This window comes from Benincasa hispida, chromosome 3 (assembly GCF_009727055.1).
Source record: "Benincasa hispida cultivar B227 chromosome 3, ASM972705v1, whole genome shotgun sequence".
In the NCBI taxonomy this organism is placed as follows: domain Eukaryota; kingdom Viridiplantae; phylum Streptophyta; class Magnoliopsida; order Cucurbitales; family Cucurbitaceae; genus Benincasa; species Benincasa hispida.
Genome location: NC_052351.1, coordinates 9,961,990 through 9,980,679, shown reverse-complemented (window position 1 = coordinate 9,980,679; position 18,690 = coordinate 9,961,990). Strand labels below are relative to the sequence as shown.

The 18,690-nt window shown below is 31.6% G+C and overlaps 1 protein-coding gene across 1 annotated transcript; it reads left to right on the top strand.

Moving 5' to 3' along the window:
• The first annotated feature begins 12,672 nt into the window (after positions 1-12,672).
• On the top strand, positions 12,673-17,072 carry LOC120074577 (protein PLANT CADMIUM RESISTANCE 11). The gene is made up of 5 exons (XM_039027735.1): positions 12,673-13,520; positions 14,023-14,086; positions 14,245-14,409; positions 16,207-16,272; positions 16,390-17,072. Exons 1-5 carry the CDS (start codon positions 13,255-13,257, stop codon positions 16,576-16,578), a joined length of 750 nt encoding a protein of 249 aa, XP_038883663.1. The 5' UTR covers positions 12,673-13,254; the 3' UTR covers positions 16,579-17,072.
• Positions 17,073-18,690: the final 1,618 nt, after the last annotated feature.

Genomic DNA, 18,690 nt, shown 5'->3' with positions numbered 1-18,690 from the left:
ATCACAAGCATTCATCCAATGTTTACAAACTGTAGGACACAAGACTTTAGGGCATCATCCCCAACAGTAACCATACTAACAAACAAGATTCACAGCACCCTCCCTCAAACTCAAAGTGGTGGAGTAGCAACCAACTTGAGTTTGTGAAGCAACTGAAGAAAGCGACTGGGTGACAAAACTTTGGAGAAGATATATGTTGGTTGCTCTATAGTGGAAATGGATCCAAAATGAGAGTGTTGTCTAGAAGATGATGGCAAACAAAATGACAGTCATTTTCAATGTGTTTGGTACGTTCATGAAATACATCACTGTGAGCAATTTGGATGACATTACAATTGTCACAATGAAGTAAAGTGGCAGATTGCTGAAGAACACCCATATCAACCAGAAGCCAATGAAGCCACAGTAGCTTAGAGGTAACATCTGCAAAGGCGTGACATTTGGATTATATGCTAAAACGAGAAATAACATTTTGTTTCTTACTTCGCTAAGAGATGAGAGAATCGCCTAATTAAAAACAGTAACCTGTGGTGGAACGAAAATCAGTGGGGTCACCAGCCCAATCAGCATCAGATTAGCCAAATAACACCAAGGACGATTGGGAAGAAAATTGGAGTCCATGGCCAAGAGTGCTTTTGACATATCGAAGAATGCGAGGAACAACATTAAAATGGATAGACCTAGGAGTCGCCATGAACTAACTAACAACGAGAAGATGAAGAACTAGCGTGAGACAAATTCCTTAGTTTGGTGGATCTATCCGGGTGTTGAAGTGGTCGAGTAGGACAGTTGACCAAAATATGACCATGTTTGTGATAATACCTGCACTCAATTATAGGACAAATAATAACGTTGTGACTATGTACTGCACAATTCTTGCAGGGAAGCAACACATAAGATCTCGCCATTATAAGATAGGGTATTTATATACACAAGAATACCCAAAAATTGATACAATAAAACCTCAACAACTCATATATTCTAGCCTAAAAAAAAGTAACCATACTAACAAACAAGACTCACAACAATTTATATTGATTGGCCTTTAGGTTGAATGTTTAATTGAAAGATTGAATGTTTAAAAGGGTCTGTATCATTAAATCATTATTAGTCTTCAGGAAAAAAAAATCCAAAACTCTATTCTCTCCTACGTTGCCCTAGACTATCATTTTCCTTATATTGGGTTTTATGTCATAAAAAATCGCAGTTTGAAAAATGATAAACATTTTCTATAATCAATATACTTGTTATTGATCTTAAAAATTGTATGAAAGTCTAAATCCAATAAACTAAGACCTAAGACTATTGTATGAGTACTTGAACTTTATGTGGAAACATAAGAGTGGATCATGTTCGAGTAAATAGTCAAAATGATATATGGTACATGAATAAGGTTGGGTACTTTATTCTGGTAACACCATTGGATGCAGCCTACTCTGTAATTATTACAAATAGTTGTAAAGTGCTACATACAATGTGATTCTAATTCGTACATGTTATGACATGAGGAGTGAGGGCGTCCTATGCAATGAGTTTGCATAAGATCAAGACCAAGAAATAAGTCACTCTTACTTTATAACGATGTTTACTATTTAAGACTGACTATTTCACCTAGATGACCTAGGTAACTCGATCTTAATCCTGAGCTAATTATGAACTCCTGTTTATTCGGGATTACCCTTAGATTTGCATAGGTGATGGTTGGCTCAACAGCGCCGACTCAATAAGACTCCCATTTCAGGGGTAAGGCTGGATAGATAATTGGGAACATAGGGTGTAAGACAGAGTTCACACTTACCCGATTTTGGGATAGAAGAAAGGTTGTTCTCTCAAGTATTGAATCCAGGTCTTGAATAAGGGGCCCCACCCTCTCGAAGGGCTGAGAGAGTTTGGTTTAGTGATTGGATCACAAACCAGTTGTTCATTAGAGGATCAGTAGGGACTTTAGGAATAAGACGTAATCCGGGATAAAACAGATATTTGACCCAGGCATTACAAACAACATGTGAAGGGTCCACTTGCTGATTATGGTTAAACCATGTGGACATAATATATCTACAGTAAGAAGAGTGCAACTATGGGCTTTAGTGGAGTGACCCATTAGTTAACGAATGGGGATTAATCTGGTCTAATGAGTTTAGCCAATTAATCTTAGATCATTGGAGCCCATGATCTGTAGATCCGCGAGATCCCCCTACTAGCTCGTAATGAACTAGCTCTAGAATAGCGTGATAAGTTAATTTGAATTGTTCAAATTAGAATTAAGGGAATTGGTAATTATAAGAGATATAATTACATATTTAATTTGAGAATTAAATAGAATAGGAGAATTTATATATTTAAATATGATTTAAATATATAAAGATGGATATGTGTTAAAATTAATTTAATATTTGATATTAAATTAATTAAGTTTTATTTAATAATTAATTTATGAATTAATTAAAATTTTCAATTTTTAAATCAAAATAGATTTTATAAAATCATTTTTGATTTTATGATAAAATTGGAAAAGTGAAAACCAAAAACACAAAAATTATCCATTTCCTTAGTTGCTCACACATGAAGCATTTTCTTTGTTTTGTCTTCTCCAAGCATGAGCACTCATGCAAGTCTCTCCTTTGCATGTTGATCTGCAATATAGTGAAGAGATTGGAGTGAAAATCAGGCATGCAATCTATAGAAATTTTGAGAGAAAATTTGGTTTGAAGAAAGAGTTCTTCAACTAGATTTCTGCAGTGAACATTTCTCCTTCATCTCTTGATTCAAGCTTGTTTTGAGTCCCACAACTCGATCTAGAGCACGAAGAGAATAGTGGGAAAGATCTTGAGGTGGTCTGCAACAAGATTTGGAGAAGATAGCAGCTAGAGAATAAGATTTGAAGAAGTTCTACAAGAGATATGTCTTTAAACTTACTTGTTTACAGTAAGAACATGCTTTATATTTTGCCAAAATTAATGAATTTAAGTGCTTAGATGATCCTTGTGCTTCCGTTGTTGCTGATACAATCCTACACCTTCCCCTCCCTGCCATCTATCCAAAGCCGACAAGAAAGTCTAATTTCAAACAATAGTATGATATTCATGGGAGACTCCTAAATTTAAAGAAACAAAATATGTTAAAGTGGAAAAACAATTGGCCTTTGATTGGATACTTGATAGAGGATTACAATATCTTCTGATGGGTGAAAATTGGCCCATGGAGGAAACATGGTTTCACCTTAACATGGACAAAATAGAACAAACCAAAAATAACAGGATGATGAGTTGAATTGGTGGAACTTGGCAATAGCTATCTCCAACTTATTTTATTTTCTTTAATTATTTTAGTTACTGCAGGAAGAGGAAAATTGTTAAAATAGAGTTTTAAATCTGTTTGATTTCTTCTTAACCAATTATTTTAAGTTAGAGCTTACTTTCATTCCAACTCGGATGGTCGGAACGCATGCTAGCTTCGATGGAAGGCTGAGACCGGACCATGACAATTGTGGGCGGCTGTGTTAGGACATGAGATGATGGAGTTTTGAGTATTTTAACATTTTTAACCATTTTAACATTTATTTAACTTTTCTAATAAGTAATCAATTGCCAAGTAATCAAATTTAATTGACATGTCATCTCATTCATGTCATCGCATAACAATCCAGTTATTTTTTCATTTAAAAGTTAAGTAAGGGATCATTTAGAATCATTTTAAAATTTTAGGTACTAAATAGATATCAACCTCGACCAAAAATACATTTTACCTTAGATATTATAGTTGACACATACGAAAATTTGAAGATTAAATTCATAATTAAGTTTAAAATTTTGATGGATACAATTTTTAATTTTAGTGATATAAATTAGTCTTTGTCCTAAATTATTGGGTGCATGAATCATGTAGGACAAAGGAACAATGTTAAAATCAAATAAAAAAGAAATACTGAAAAAAGATAATGAAAATGAAAACCCCGCTTAAATATTAGTTAAATACATCCGGATCTGTCACTTTTATAAAGATTGGTGGTCACAAATAATCTCAAATCAAATCAACCGCTAGAAAAAGGATTTAAAAAAAAAGTCATATTTTCATCTCGTTTATAAGAATAAAACTTGTCTCCACAAGAGAAGTTTATCCCAACTTTCCTATTATAGTACGGTATAAATTATATTTTTATCGCATTTAATAAATAGAGTTCCAAAAAAGAAGATTTAATTATATATTATGCTTAATAATTTAAACTATGTTGAATGCTAATTAGTGTTTTAGGACAATCGAACATGGATATAATGGTTGAGATGTGTTAAAAAGACAATCAAATATTTCCATATAAACCATGACAGTTAGAACGATTCAATCTTTTCATATATCATACGGTAGATTACATTCTTCTCGAGAGTGTTATAATTTATTTAATTTTTTTCTACATTTGAAATACTTTTAACTTTAAATTCACATTTAAAACACTATGACTCTTCAATGGTTGGTGCAATGGTTGTAGGCGTTAAGCTAAGGTAATCATCGAAGACATGCACAACAATTTTCAGAGATAGACAACAATGATACTGGTAGTTGTCAATGGTCTCCGACTCTTTGACATAGTGTGAGAGTATTTTAGTCATTTTATATCATACTAATTTAAAATAAAATTTCAGCTAAACACTTTTCTTAGAATTTGGATTCATTCAAAAAAAATAATTTATTTTAGTATTCCTCTAAAAAAAAATAATTTATTTCTCAAATTCATTTATTTAAAAAAAATAAAAAAAAACTCTCTGAATAATTGTCGAACATTACAAAATTTACAGAAATGACTTTTCTTTTTTCATTATCAAATTAAATACTTTAGAAAAGTAATCAAAACCCACCCTAGAATCCAAAAGGGAAGGAATAGGGAAGAATTTTCTTCGATGATAATGAATGATACCCTTTTTTGTTAGTACAATATAATTGTGGACATAACAATTCGGACATTATTATTTAAAAAAAAAAAAGTCTATGTTAATTAAACTCAATACATAGATTATTGTAAAATGGGTTGTTGACTATGTTGAAATTGTATTTTTGGAATTCAGAGCAAGCCAAATATGAAAAAACCATCGAAAACATGGAAACCCGCATGAAAAAAAACCCAGAATTGTTCGCCCACAGAATCAGATTCATTGATTGTGGCCACAAATTATCTCAAACACCCACTTGCCCTAAAAATGATCATACCAAGCACAGTACAACTTGCCCTAAAATAAAATCCCATTTCGCACCGCCCACCCCCCCCCCTTTCTATGATATTTCTTCGTCCAAATACAGAGAAAAAAGAAAAAAGCAACCCAAATCCCAACTTGATGCTCTAATTATATTCTCTTCAGCTCAAGGATTTGGGTCCGATGGGCCATCCTTCATTACTGACCTCTTCCTTTGCTTGGTTCTTTCTGTTTATAAATAAATGAAGTGTAGAGAGTGAGGGGCGGGTGGGGGTAATTAAAATGAAGAAATTGTGCGAGCTGTGTGGGCGTGTGGCTACAGTGATGTGCGAATCGGACGCAGCGAGGTTGTGTTGGGGGTGCGATTCGAAGGTCCATGGCGCTAATTTTCTGGTGGGGAAGCATTTGAGGGTTTTGCTTTGCTATAATTGCCAAGCCCCCACGCCTTGGAATGGCGCTGGCCCCAAGCTTGTGGCGACGGTTGCGTTTTGCGAGAAATGTGTTGAAAAAAATAGGCGAAATGGGAGAGGAAGTGAGGAAGGTTGTGGGAGCTCTAATGGCGGCACCGATGATGATGACGACGACATGGAAAATCAAGTGGTTCCTTGGTTATCTTTGTCCTCTCGCTCTAAGTCTAGTGGCAGCGCTAATTGAAAATCCTAATCCTTCACTATAAATTATAATCCCCGTGTAAATTAATAATCTCTCTCATAAATATGATTATGTAAATTTATCCTTCTAATTATGGGTCCTCCAATAATTCCATTTAGTATAAGTACGGTTCAACAAATGTAATATGGAAATTTTGAACTCTACGTTGTTAATTTTCTATTCACGCCCAATAATTAGACTTTTTTTTTCCTTAGTACAATTCCACTTATTCATACTAATTGAAATTGAGTTTGATTTTATGTATCTGGATTTAATTATTATGGTTAGGATTTTGTGTATGATTATGCATGAGTCATGAAATATGAATATAATCTAAAATAAATATTTCATTAAAAAAAATTATTGATGTTACAGTGAGATTGACTCAATGATAATTTGCAATATATTTCACTATATAGATTAGAAATTCAATGTTCTATATGTATAAGAAATTACTGTCCATTGTAAATACAAATACAAAGTGCTTGCATTGTTGCTTGCATGCTGTAGAGTATCCTTACTGTTGATACAAATACAAAGGACGTTAATTTTTCTTTTTAATTCATTACATATGAACAATTTTGAAATTTTGATCTCTACTTTGCCTTACTCCTGGTTTTAATCCGCTCTCTTAAAAGGGCCGCAACCCGAAAAGCCCAAAGCCCAAGCCCCAATGTATCGCGTTGCTGTCACTTTACAAATCTCAGTTTAAAACCGAACCAAGTTGGAACCATAACCCTTGATTCGGTTTTGTTCTTTTTTGGGTTTAAGAAAGTTTCCACCCACACAATTTTCCAAAATTCTAACCTCGGGTAACTATTTTATTTTTAGTTTTTTTTTTAATTAAGCCTATAAAAACTATTTTCATCTTCAAATTTTTTCATTTGTTATTACTTTTTATCAATTATTTAAAAAATAAAATCAAAATTTGAAAACTAAAAAAAATAATTTTTAAAAAGTTGTTTTTGTTTTTAGAATTTGATTAAGAATTCAACTATTATACTTCAAAAAAATTGTAAACTAATGTAAGAAATTGTGCCTGCTTAATTCTAAAAACAAAAACAAAAAACTACAACTATTGTAAGAAATGTGGATGAAATAAACTTAATTTTAAAAATAAAAACAAAAAACTAACGTCCTATTTTGTAACAATTTTGTTTTTTGTTTTTATTTTTTAAAATTAAGCCTATATCATCCATATTTTTTTACCATGATGTGTAAATTTCTGAAGTACAATGGTTCAATTCTTAGCCAAACAAAAATAACTTTTTGAAAACTAATGTTGTTTGGTTCTCAAAATTTAAAAGTATATAACAAATGAATAAATTTGGAAGTAGATAGTATCTATAGGTTTAATTTTCAAAAACAAAAATAAAAAATAAAATAGTTACCAAATATAGCCTAAATGGTTATCAGATTGGTATAAATTAAGAACTCAACCTCGTTGGTTAAAAATTAAATTATAATCATAAATATTAATTGTTATCAACGTGTCAAATTAATATTATATTTTACTATTTATGTCATTAACTTTTAAAATATTATCAATACGTGAAAATCTTAAAAAGGGAAATCACATTTCTAGATATATTATATTTGATTTTTTCCATATTCCAAAATTGCCCTCGTTAAAATGTGATTCACAATTTGGCTTCAGTGATTTCATCTTCTCCAACTTTTTTTTCCTTACGCGACTCCCTCTTCTTTCCTTCAACGTTTCTCCCTCGATTTCGTCATTTTTCTCAAAATCACCTTCAAGATTATGTTGATTCATTAGTTTTCTTCGTTGTGTCATTCATTGTTGAAGATTTCTTTTGATTTCGGTTGCATCAATTGGAGAGTTCTGGAAACAAATCTCTTTGTTTTACGGTTTGTTCACAACTTGTGTTTGATTGTTTGGCTCGAAGTTTGTCCTTTCCTTCTTATTCACGATCGTAGGTTAACAATTTCAATTTTGAAGTAAGTCTTTGAGTTGTTTAGATTTGGGGCAGTTGCAGGAATGTTTGTTCATGGTTTGTGTTTCCTTTATTTGTTTGAGATGAAAGTTTGTTTGATTATTTCTTTGAAGTTCATTCTCACTTGTAATTTGATTTTTCTTGTTTTCATCATCAATTTTCGTTCGGTTTTATGTTCAGTTTATGTTTGATATATCTTTTCTAGACTAGATAGTTTATTTGATTATTTTTTTAAATTTCATTCTTGGTTGAAGATTATTTGTAGTTTGTGTTCAATTTTTCTATTTATAGATTTTGTCTTTCAGTTTGTGTTCTTATTCTTCTAAGTGCTTTGATTGTTTTGTGTTCTCTTTCCATTTCAATGTTTCTAAATTCTATTTCACTGAGATGATTTATATCTAATTGTCATCTATTTGCTACCTGATCTCTATTTGATACACATCTGATTACAATCTAATTGTCAGATATTAAATACTCTGTGATTTTTATTTTATTATCAAGTGATGGCTATTTGATTAATATTTGATTTGATTACCAAAACTGATATTGTATATGCTGATGATTCTTATGCTTTGATTCCTAAGTTCTTTTTAAAGTTAAAAGAAATGAATCTAGGTTTGTTTTTTCACTTATTTTGTATATCTTTGTTTTTTCACTTATTTTGTATGTCTTTGATTGATTTTATACTTATAAGTTGGTAATTAGTTTACTCATATACCTATTATTGATAGTAATCAGTTAGTAATTAGTTAATAAATTGCACATACATTTATAATAAGTTATTTCTTTTTCTCCTGATTTTTTTGTAGGGTCATTTACTGAATATGAATTGGATTTAAATGGACATTTTAAATATTAATTCATGGCTATAGGGTCATCAATTGAAGGTTGGAGATATTATAGACCGAATATTTCTGTTGATGGGACATTTTTTAAGGGTAAATATGCTGAAACATTATTGACTGCCTCCACGATGGATCGTAATAGCCAAACTTTTCCTATTGCTTTCAGCATATTAGATTCAGAAAATAACGCCTCTTGGAACTGGTTTTTTGAGAAGTTAAAAGTTTTTTTTGGGGATCGAGATGGATTAGTTATTGTTTTTGATAGGCATATAAGCATAGTTGTTTTAAATGTGTTTCCATCAGCTCGAAATTGTGTTTGTATGAAACATATTTGGAAGAATTTAAAGTTTTTTAGTATATGGATTTTGGAGTTGTTTTTAGTATATAAATGACATTGTTATTGTCATATTGCATTTTGATTTTTGAGTTGTTTGACATTTGTTTTTACTATATGGATTGAATACATTTATATTAGAATGTAATCAAATTGTAATCAAATTGCAGTCAAATAACAATATCACAAGCAACAAACTATGTGACAAGGAATATGGGTGTTCACGGTTTGATTTGGTTCGGTTTAGGGCTCAAATCAAACCGAATCGCAAATTTTAGAAAGTGTTTTTTTTTTTCTAAAATCAAACTAAACAGAATCGAACTGCATATAAGTGGTTTGTTTTCAAGATAAAAATGTTTCACTTGAGGGTCCCAAGTTCAAGTTTCACATTTTGTCTTTTGTCTCGTGAAATAATTTCACGAGATGGCTCACGGTAATGAAGAGTCTGAGACGGAGAGTGAGACGCGAGATGAGATCTGAGGGAAAAATTGAAATCCTTAAAGCAATCTTCCTAAATATATTCTTACCTCATTCTTCTCTCTTAGGTGAAGCAAAAACAACAGTTCCAAGAGAAGAATAATATTTTTGTGGGTAAGGAATCAGCTAATCGACGTGAAAATGGTGTTGAAGAACTGGAGTGAAAGATGATGGTCCCGACGTTGAAGAGAATAAGAAGAAATCGTAGGAAATGAAACCCTAAAATTGCATTGAGGAGGAGCATGATTTTATTCAAATAAGTGAAGGTATTTTCGATATTTTCTATTCAGCTCATTAGTGATATTGGGCTCGACTTAAAATGTTTGACATTCTTGTAAAATCAATCAATATTGTCCATGGACCTAATTTTAAAAAACTTTTTAAACATTCTTGCAACATTGTTATTATTATTCTTAATATAAAAAACACATTTTTTTTTACCAAACAAGAGTTACAAAACACTACAAAGACTTCAATACTTGTAATTGTTGTAATTAATCTTATTTAACTAACTAGCAAATATATGGTTCATCACTCTCTAATTTGAGGTGTTTTTTTTTTCAAAAAAAAAATAATAAATAAGGCTTCCCACTCTCAAATATGTATTATGGTTTCTAGATTCTACTAAGGCCTTATTGGACATTGTGAAAAAAGCAGTAGGATTTGATCACAACACTCCTTGATCATTTGTTTCAATTTTCTAAAGGGATTGATCCTTGGCCCCTTAATCCACTCAGAGTAATTATTATTACTGTTATTATTATTTTTTGTAGACTATCGTTATATCGTTTTGGTTATAAGTTTACTGGCTAAACTTTCAAAGTGCGGTTTAATGGTCTTTTTTCTTTTCTTAGATCGTTATATTATATAAGCTATCCTTGAATTTATATATATGTTTTCACTAGGCCTCTGTACTTTAAAAAGTTTTATTGAATTAATGAATTTTATTTTTCTTAAAACAAAAATCTATTAGAGGGTTTTTTAAGTTAATACGAAGATTAAAAATTACCATGATGGTTAATTGTAAAATCTAGAAGGCATCGTAACATTGTCAACTACAACTCATTTTAATTATAGGGAAGATCAAACATCGTTGTTATAATTTATTTCAACGCAAAATATATCATCGACATCATATATAATATTGTTAACAAAATTTCTCAAGAAAAAAGTACCGACTAATTATTGTCACTTATACTCATATTAGCAATTACATCGATATAATTACTACTTAATTTATGTACTTTCTATTTTAGTTCATTTTTGTTATTTATAATTTTAAAATGTTCATTTTAATTCCTACACTTAACATTTTAGTCCATATAATTTCAAAATATCAATTTTTGTCTTTGTACTTTAAAAATGTGACAATTTTATTTTTATTAGCTCACAACATGTGTGACATGAAATTTGTAGTTTAAATAGTTTTTTATATTGTTTGACCTGAATAATTGAAACTATTCGAAAAGAAAAATAAAATAAATTTATGAAATTTTAAAAGGCAAAATATGTGATCGATCGTTCATTCATATATATCCACTATTACATTTTATTTTTTATATTTATGGTTTACATCACATTCATACACAAAAATATATTCCACTTCGACCCAAATAGTTTTATAGTTAGAAAAGAATGTGATTGTTAATTCAAACATGTTTTTACGGTTAGATCATGATGTTCTATATTTATGACTTAGATCAAACCTATACATAAAAAAGAGGATACACTATTTTACATGTAACCATCTCGATCCGAATAGTAGTGACGGAAGACAAAATAAGAATCATCCAAAGTTATAAGCACAAAAAGGGAATGTACATATTTTTTTTTCCCTTTTTATATAAAAATATAAAATTTTATTCATTTTATAAATAACAAAAATAGACACTTTCTAGAAATACAATGAACAAAATGAATCAAAGTTCAAAGAATAAGAAGAAAATAAGCCTTTTGAAACAATTATTAATAAAAATAGATTAAAGTTGAAAATACAAGCACCAAAATGAACATTTTTTTAAAAAAAATTTCATGAGTCATATTAAACCAAAATCAAAGAAATTTTTTTAGAAATAATTCGTTTAAGTTTTGACCTTACAAAACTATCATATTTTTTTAAAACTTGTAAAAATAATTTTTCTCCGTCTATCTCGGATGAGATCGACCACAAGAAATCAAGATTTTCCAACTTATTGATTGTTTGAGGCTTTCTCGGTACATCTCACCAGATTATACACCAAGATTACATCTCGGTGCTAATCTCGAGCAAAATAGCACCGTTATTCTATATATTTGAGTTTTCTCAATAAAATCTCGGGAATAGTTAACTGAAATTCATATATTCAAGCTTTCTCGGTGGAATCTTGAGCAGGATTAACACTAAGATTCTATATATATCCCAAATCTTAACCAATTTTTTGAAAAGATTGATGTTTCCCAAAATTTAAAAATGTTGAATCAATTTGAAAAATCTAATTTGAAATTGAAAAATGCATTTGGAATTTTGAAATTTCATAAAAGTGTGAAAACATAAATTATGCTAAAGATTTGAAAAATTAAGTAATAATTTGATATAATATTTAATAAATATAGTCGAATTTGGAAAAAAAATTGAAAATAGTATATAAGATTTGGGAAGATTAAAAAAAAAAAAGTGTGTACTCAATTAAGATGGACTGAAAAGGCCTAAAAAAAAAAATTTGATATTTTTAACTAATTCTCGGTAGTTGATCTCATTGAAGATAGATTGAGAAAAAATATTTTTACAGCTTTCAAAAAAACATGTTAGTTTTGGAATTTATCTTTTACAAATTTCTAAAATTAAAAGTAGAGAGTTTCTATAATAAAGAGGAAGATGATACTAACCACCGAATCAAACTCATATTGACATAATTTCTTTTGGAATATAACGGTTAAAATCTGAGTCACTCAGCTCGTTTGACCTAAAAAGAAAAAAATAATCCCGTGAATTTTGGAATATGCAGATCCAGCTATGCACCAAAAACACGAAAAATAGTTGGGAATATGGATAAGAAGCTGACCTAACTCACAACCCGATGCCAACTCAGACAAATAAAGCAAATTTCTAATATGATTGGAAAATGGGCCCCCCCCACGTGACTTCCACCCTCTCTCCTCCAACCACATATATATTTCCAAATTATTAAAAAAAGAAAAAAGAAAACAGCCCCAACCTTTTTCCCCTTCCCATGCGCCATTCATTCCCGTTGGTCTCCCGCTGCCGCCGACTCCTTCATTATTATCTAAAATTCTCTCATGAAATTTAATTTTTACCTTACCAGAAATTATATTTTTAAATCAAAACCGTTTTTATTTTTTGAATTTCAACCAAAATCCGGTGGGAAAAGGAAAAACGGTGAATATTCTGTTGATGCATCTATTAACAGCGGCGGATTCAAGTGGGGAATGGGGCGTTAATTTTGCCGAGTAGATAGCACTAATTATTCATCTTTTTAATTTTTTTATTCTGCTTACGTGGCAACACATGTACCGTTCTTTTTTTTTTTTAACATATATATATAAAAAAAGTTACCTCATCTGGGTCCCACCATTATTGCCCGCCAATTTAGACCCCATTTTAAAAACGGATAATATAATTATTCATCCTCACACTCTTTCTCTAACACCATAATAAAGATTAAGAGGCAACATCCGGACAGATTAAACGAATTTTGCAATTAATAGTAACGCGCTCTATCTATAATTATATTGCTCCTCTTCACGGATTCTTTTTGGAGATTTCTTAGCCATCCCCAAATAAAACCCTAACTTTCTACTTTTGCGTTCTAATGGCGGATTTGGAGAAGCAGGACAGGGTGGTGGTTGGGAATGGCTTTCTTGGAGATGAGGAAGAGAAGCTTCTTGATGGGGTTACATTATTGGATTTCGATATGTTGTGTTCTACGGTGGCGATGCAGACGCAGGGCAAATGGGCGAAGTTGGAGACTACTGAAGATGCTGCAACGGGACCCGAATTCGGTGGGGTTTTCAGGATGTGGGAAGGTGAACTACTTGATTGCTACGATGACCGTCGTATCGCTATTGAATCTGCTTGGTTAGACTTCTTAATCCACCTTTTCTTCTCTCTGTTCAGCTTTTTAGGGTTTTTTTCTTTTGGGAGCTACAGAAATTGTTTTTTCTATGATCGTCCGAGCGAAGGGGTTTTCCCTCTTCTTTTTGTTTTTCCTTTTAGGGAATGTAGGGAGATTGTTTGTATGGGTAAGGAATTGATTTCTTCTTAGGTTGAGTTTTCTCTGCAAAATAAAAAGGTTTTGACCGTGATATTTTCTTTTTTAGTTGGAATATGTCTCTCAGGTTTCAACTTGTGAGTCTAAAAAAGTCAAATCAATAGTTTCTCTGCACAATTTTTCCTCATGGGTTCGCAGTATCTGTGATTGGTTGCGTGGCTTATCTAACAGGGGATGTATGTTTTGTTTTGCCTAAGTTTGAAAACGATAATCTTTTATGAATGGGATATTTGCTATATATACTACTTTTCTTTCTACATCAAATTAATCATTCTTCCTCCTTTTAAAGTATCTTTTATCATGATGCAGCTGTCCGTGTCACAGATTTGGGAAGAATATGGGAAGGGCTGGTTTTGGCTCTTGTTTTCTGCAGGTAAACCTGTTCATGGCTGCTTGAACCTTTTAAAGGAGAGGGGAAGAAGTTAGATTATAGTATTATTTGCTCATCAATTTTTCGTAATGCATAGTCCGCATTTTTTTAAAACTTTTGAAAATATACCATTTGCCGTAACTTTGAACAAACAATTGCAGGGAACGGTTTATTTAATTCTTGTTCTTGGTGCCCTGTGCAACTTCATTGCCTTTTTGGTTTCAAAACGCCATTACTTTTTATATTCGGCAATTGCTTTCACCATTTCAACAGTTACATATTTGGGGTTCTTCCGCACGCAGATGAGGAGGAAATTCAATATAAGGGTGAGACGTCTTTTTCTATCTGCCTTTTGCTGTTATTATCTGTTTCCTATTTCTACTTGATAATTATTGGAATTGTAACACGTTCTATTTCAAGTTTGCTGAAGTTTTCATTTGCTTTTTCTGAACAATTTTAATTTGTTTGTTTCATTTTTTTTCTTCCCTTCTAAATCAAAGTTGTTATTATTACTATTATTCTTCTTCTTCTTCTTATTATTATTATTTTGGTAAGAAAATGCCCTAAATACAATGGTGCACACACACACGCAAATATCCCCAATAGAAAAAAAGGAGTCAACCTAATTATAGAAAAGGACTCCAATCCAATATAACAAGACTAAGCTAATAATTAGAAAAGCCCTAGTGAACAACTCCTTCAAGGGTGCATTAAACTTAGTCACCTCCCGAACTTCATCGCCTGATCTCTCCCCTTCTAAAAATTCTATAATTCCTCGGTAGTCTAAATATTCCACAAAAACTACAGAGAAGCTAGTCTACCACAAACTTTACAGTACTTCTTGAATAAGAGAACACAAATGTACACTTGAGCGTAGCACCCCTATTTTATCTAAGTTCTCCTCATGCCCCATAGAGATTGCACCATTGGGAGAACGAAGCATAGGAATAGTGTCTCTCCATGCAATCCGAGATTTTAATTCCCATGTAAAACCTGCCATGCAGACATTCTAACCTTCTCTAGAACTATAACCTTCCAAAGAGTGTAAGAAGTAGGAGCAACCAGGGATGGAGAAGAGGAGAACAAAATCTGAAAGAAAGAATGGCAAGAGAAAAACCCCTAGAAGGATCTTGTGACCAAATCCTAATGTCCCTTCTCTTGGAATAACATGCTAGTCTCGTAGAAGAGAAATAAGTCAAAGTTATAGTTGATTCGGTGTGCGGATGGTAATAGGTGCGATAATCAATGAGTTGTGCTTGAATAGGCAAAAAAAAAAAAAACCTAATTAAGACTAGAAGTCAAAACTAATTCCATTGTCTTCTTTTTTTTATGAGATTGTGTAACTGATGAGCTGATAGTAATAAGTAGGCAAATGAAAAGTCATAGATATTCGATTGCTGAATTGTATGTTCGGGATGGTCGTTTTGTTTCTTAGGAGTACTTGTGTGCAGAGTGAGACCGGTATGTGAAATTTAGTGTGTAGACGGAGATTCATACGACAAAGTTTATTAATAGTGTGTATAGAGACGTGTAATAGATCGTGTGTGTGAAAAGAGAGATTAATGAGAGTGTACGGATATGGCTAATATGATTATAGCTCAGTGGTTAAAGCATTTCCACGAAGTTGGAGGTTCAAATTTTCATCCTCTTATTTGTGAATGAGAGAGTGTGCATTCATTGGAAGTTAGAGAAATGTGTATTTAGAGAAGTTAATGAGAGAAAGTATGGATAAGTTGTAGAAAATGTGTTTGTAGAGAAGTAGAGAGAAATTACTAAATTAGTGAAAGATGTGTAGAGAGAAATAAATGAAAGAAGATGTTTAGAAAGTAATTAGGGAAAAAGAATGTCATGAGAGATTCAAGGACAAAATATTTAAGCCTAAAAAACTTTCCCAATCATTCTCAGGTTGCTATCATTGCTTGTAAAACTGACGTAAATGATGTCATTTTCAGTCCCATTTCATACCATGTCTGAGGTGACCATTTTTTGCTTCCATGTGCATCATTCATATATGGTTTAAAAATTATAGCAATCTTGTCAGGTTTCTCGGTAATATTGTTGAATTGAAAATCTGGCGGTGTTTTCCTAGCAGCTAATATGTTGATTAATAATTTATGTTTTAGGGAGGAGATAATTCCTTGGATGACTGCATCTACCACCTTATCTGCCCCTGCTGCGCCTTATCTCAGGTCCGTCCTCAGTATTTGCACATCAAAGCCTTTATTTGTTTTTAGCTGCACACTGCTGTCAAAGCAACCTAAACTAATTATTCAATCGTCACTGATGTATTTGTCAATGTGGAGCAGGAATCACGAACGCTGGAAATGAATAACGTTCAAGATGGCACATGGCACGGTCGGGGCGACACAATATGTATTGGTAGTTATGGTGATGCCAGTCGAATCGTGGAGCTAAACCCACCTCCTCCTGTCTCAACCAAAATGCCTGAACCCTGTGGCATTCTAAAGGATGTGGCAAATCATAATCATTCTTGAACCTGTGTGTGCATGTAGAAAGACGTGGGTAGCTCTGCTTACGACATGCTTTTGAGATTCTCCATCTGATATATTACTGAAGATAACACGAGAATCTGCCATGTTTCGGCAACTTTGCCCTCAAGCTCAAGTGATGAGGGTTCAGAAATTGGAGCTGCTGCTGCTGCTTTACTCTTGGGGTGTTGCCTTTCAGGACTGGTTTAGGCTGCACTTGGTGCAATGGAGATGTGGTTTCGGAGGTTGGGGGGGGGGGGGGGGGGGGGTTGAAAATGACTCCTTTCTTGAACGAAGATTTTCTTTTATTTATTTTTTCTTTTTCTTTATTTTTATCTTATGTTATTCTACCACTGTGTAAAGACCCACGATAGCATGTTCAGGTCGTTAAAACAACACTTGAAAACTTGTATATACCATGCCAGAATTTTATGTATCAATTAGATGAATGCAGCCCTTGAACATCTGGCTGTTTTGATAATTTATTCCTCTTAGAACCATTGCAAGAAAATGTGAGTCTTAATATATTGAGGCAAAATTCTCTATTACACTAAACCTACAGATGACACGTTAGAATATTATGGAGTCATTGTTCTAGCATGTACAGATGACGACGGCATTAATGAAAGATGGGAAGTCTAGAATTCCTTGCGAATGAAAATAACTACCATTTTGGATATTCACTTAATTTTGTTAGGTATAGATGCTTTTCTTCTAGTATTCAAAACTCTTTATTTTGGAGGCGTATACCGCACAAGTCGTATGCAAAGCGAAGAACCTTATCAGGGCTTGACATGCCGCAAAACCTCGTGAAAGAGGGTTGTCTTCAGGAATGCGGAAACAGGTGGTGGCTGGGTAAAACCAATAAAATAAGGAAACAAATCTATTTGCCTAGCAAAAGGAGAGAGAGGGATTAAGATGCTTTAGGATCGCATTTACAAACTAGTTATTAAATGATGATTGGAAGAAATTGGCACTTAGGGACTCATAGATATTGTTTTATGAGTATAGATATTAAATATCAAATATCTCGATTTTGAATGTTTAGATTTTAAAGGTCTTGATGTAATTAATATCTGTGTTTGGATGTGCATGATTAAATATTTATGTTCAATTCAATAATTTGTATGTAGAAACTAAAAGTAAATAATTAACTAATTAAAGGTAAGAGATCAATTAAATTTAACATTAATTAATTTATTGTTATGTTAAATAATTATTTAATTAATAAAATAAAAACTAAATAAGTACTTTTTAATTAAACATAATTAAATTACTTACTAAAGTTATAACATTAACAAATAAATTAATTAGAATAGTGATGATTAACCACAATAATTTATATTAAATAATTAAAATAACATTAAATATTAATGATAAAAAATGAGTTGAAATTTATTAAGTCTAAATAATATATTTATATTTAATAATTAATTAAAATTAATAATAATAAATACTTGATATTAAATTATTAATTACTGTTCTATCTCCCATACAACTTTGGCAGAATATTAAAAAAACCTATGTAAGTTTCTAGATAACAGCATATGTGTTTTAAAAGTGGAATTTTGTTAATGTCGGTATGAAATACCATGGATAAATCTATGAAACAAACATGGCCTTAGAAGCAATTTACAATTAGAAAATTTTTTTATGAGGCAAAGTTCTTTTTCTTTTTAAAATTAATTGATAATTGATTTATTATTGTTATTTTTAAATATAATAAAAGAAGTCGAGAATCTAAGACCTGTTTGTTAATTTTTCCGTTTCTATTTTCTATTTCTCATTTTTCAAGAAAATAGTTTCTCCATGTTTTATTTTTTATTTATATATATTCTTAGCATTACAATGCATGCATACATTATTTTTTAGAAAAATTTATAAAAAGCAATTCAAAGAGTACACATAGATTAAATTTAAATAGATAGACACGTAACCAGTAAAACTAAGAAAACTAAAACTAGGAGTGATTAATGTAGACACCGTTTCATTTGTCTTTTTGTTTTTAAAAATAAAGTCTATTTCATTCACATTTTTACCATAATTTGCATCCTTTTTAAGTACGATAGTAAAAGAAATTTGAAGGTGAAATAAATGTTTATAAGCTTAATTTTTAAA